The sequence below is a fragment of the Octopus bimaculoides genome, chromosome 26, assembly GCF_001194135.2.
Source record: "Octopus bimaculoides isolate UCB-OBI-ISO-001 chromosome 26, ASM119413v2, whole genome shotgun sequence".
Classification (NCBI taxonomy): Eukaryota; Metazoa; Mollusca; class Cephalopoda; order Octopoda; family Octopodidae; genus Octopus; species Octopus bimaculoides.
The window spans coordinates 8,859,699-8,861,081 of record NC_069006.1 but is presented as its reverse complement, the minus strand read 5'-3'; the positions used below and the strand labels follow the sequence as shown (position 1 = coordinate 8,861,081).

General features: G+C 32.5%; 2 protein-coding genes across 2 annotated transcripts in view; one reads left to right on the top strand and one right to left on the bottom strand.

The window, feature by feature from the left end:
* The window catches only part of LOC128250890 (caspase-7-like), a 2,573-nt gene extending 1,592 nt beyond the window's left edge, over positions 1-981 (top strand). Inside the window, exon 2 of the mRNA XM_052976896.1 lies at positions 926-981. Within this exon, the coding sequence (XP_052832856.1) occupies positions 926-981 (56 nt within the window). The remainder of the gene's footprint in view (positions 1-925) is intronic.
* A 119-nt stretch (positions 982-1,100) lies between these two features.
* Positions 1,101-1,383, bottom strand: part of LOC106883553 (caspase-7) — a 12,029-nt gene continuing 11,746 nt past the window's right edge. The window contains exon 2 of the mRNA XM_014934601.2: positions 1,101-1,140. Within this exon, the coding sequence (XP_014790087.2) occupies positions 1,101-1,140 (40 nt within the window). The remainder of the gene's footprint in view (positions 1,141-1,383) is intronic.

Here is a 1,383-nt window from a genome sequence, read left to right as displayed (position 1 = left end):
CCGTTTGCTCGTTCCTTGCACATTTGGGATGAACAGTTGTGTGCCATCTAATATCTTTTCATCCTGTTTTGTATATTTTCATGGGTCAACTACGTGGTACATGTAAAGTATTAGCAGATGCTCAGCAAAGCAAAGGAAGATGGTTTAACGTTTTGAGCAGACGCTCTTCTTCGGAAAAAGAGGAAAGCCCAATAGAAAAGGAAGACGGAGGAAGAAAATCGCCGACGATTCATATGTGGTTACATTTTGAAATGTATATGTATATATATATATGTGTGTGTGTGTGTCTGAATATGTATGTGTGTATATATACATATATGTATGCATGTGTGTATAGCTATATATATGTGTATGTATAAACATGCTATTATTACTGCTAGTCATATGACCGCATAACTCCACCCACTCCCATACAATGAAAAACTGTTACGACTAGATACATTTTCTCTAGAGACGTTATGGCGTATGTACACTAATTGAAATGTTCCTCATCCAATAGGCTCTGAGTAATTAATATCAGAACTATGTTGAGGCTGCGAGCTGGCAGAAACGTTAAGCACTCTGAGCGAAATGCTTAGTGGTATTTCTTCTGTCTTTACGTTCTGAGTTCAAATTCCGCCGACGTCGACTTGGCCTTTCATCCTTACGGGGTCGATAAATTAAGTAGCAGTTGCGCACTGGGGTTGATCTGATGGACTGGACCCGTCCCCCCAAATTTCGGGCCTTGTGCCTAGAGTAGAAAAGAATATTGGGTTTATGTTAATTGTTTTATGTATGCGAATGGGTATGAATGTATCTGCATTTACATTTTGATGTCTATCTTATAAATGGTTATCTTTGTTCTTATTAATTACTTTATCTTATTTATTTTATCTTATTTATTTTATTTATCTTATTTATTTTAAATTTTCTTCATTTATTATAGTTTCATGTTTACTTGATTTACTTTTCTGTTTTATTCTACTTTATTCTTCTCCTTAATTTATTCCTCATTATATTCTAATTAATCCAGGAACCCTTCATTCACACACGATAATAATAATAATAATAATAATAATAATAATAATAACAATTATAATAATAATAATAAATCAACATGTTTAGTCTGCAGGCATGAACTGATTGGTTGGTGTGGAACATCTGAAGGCATATATTTTTCACTGATTAAATTATGCTCATAACATATAAATGCAAATTTAAAGCATAAATTTGTAATTTACCTGTTGGGTACTAATGGAAACGGCTGTAAGAAATAATGAGCACTAATTTTGTAATAATAAATAATTATTAAGTTTCAACTCTCCACTTTCTTTCCCTCAATTAATGGAACATGAATTATATATGTGTGTGTGTGTGTGTATCTATATCTTTGTATATATATAT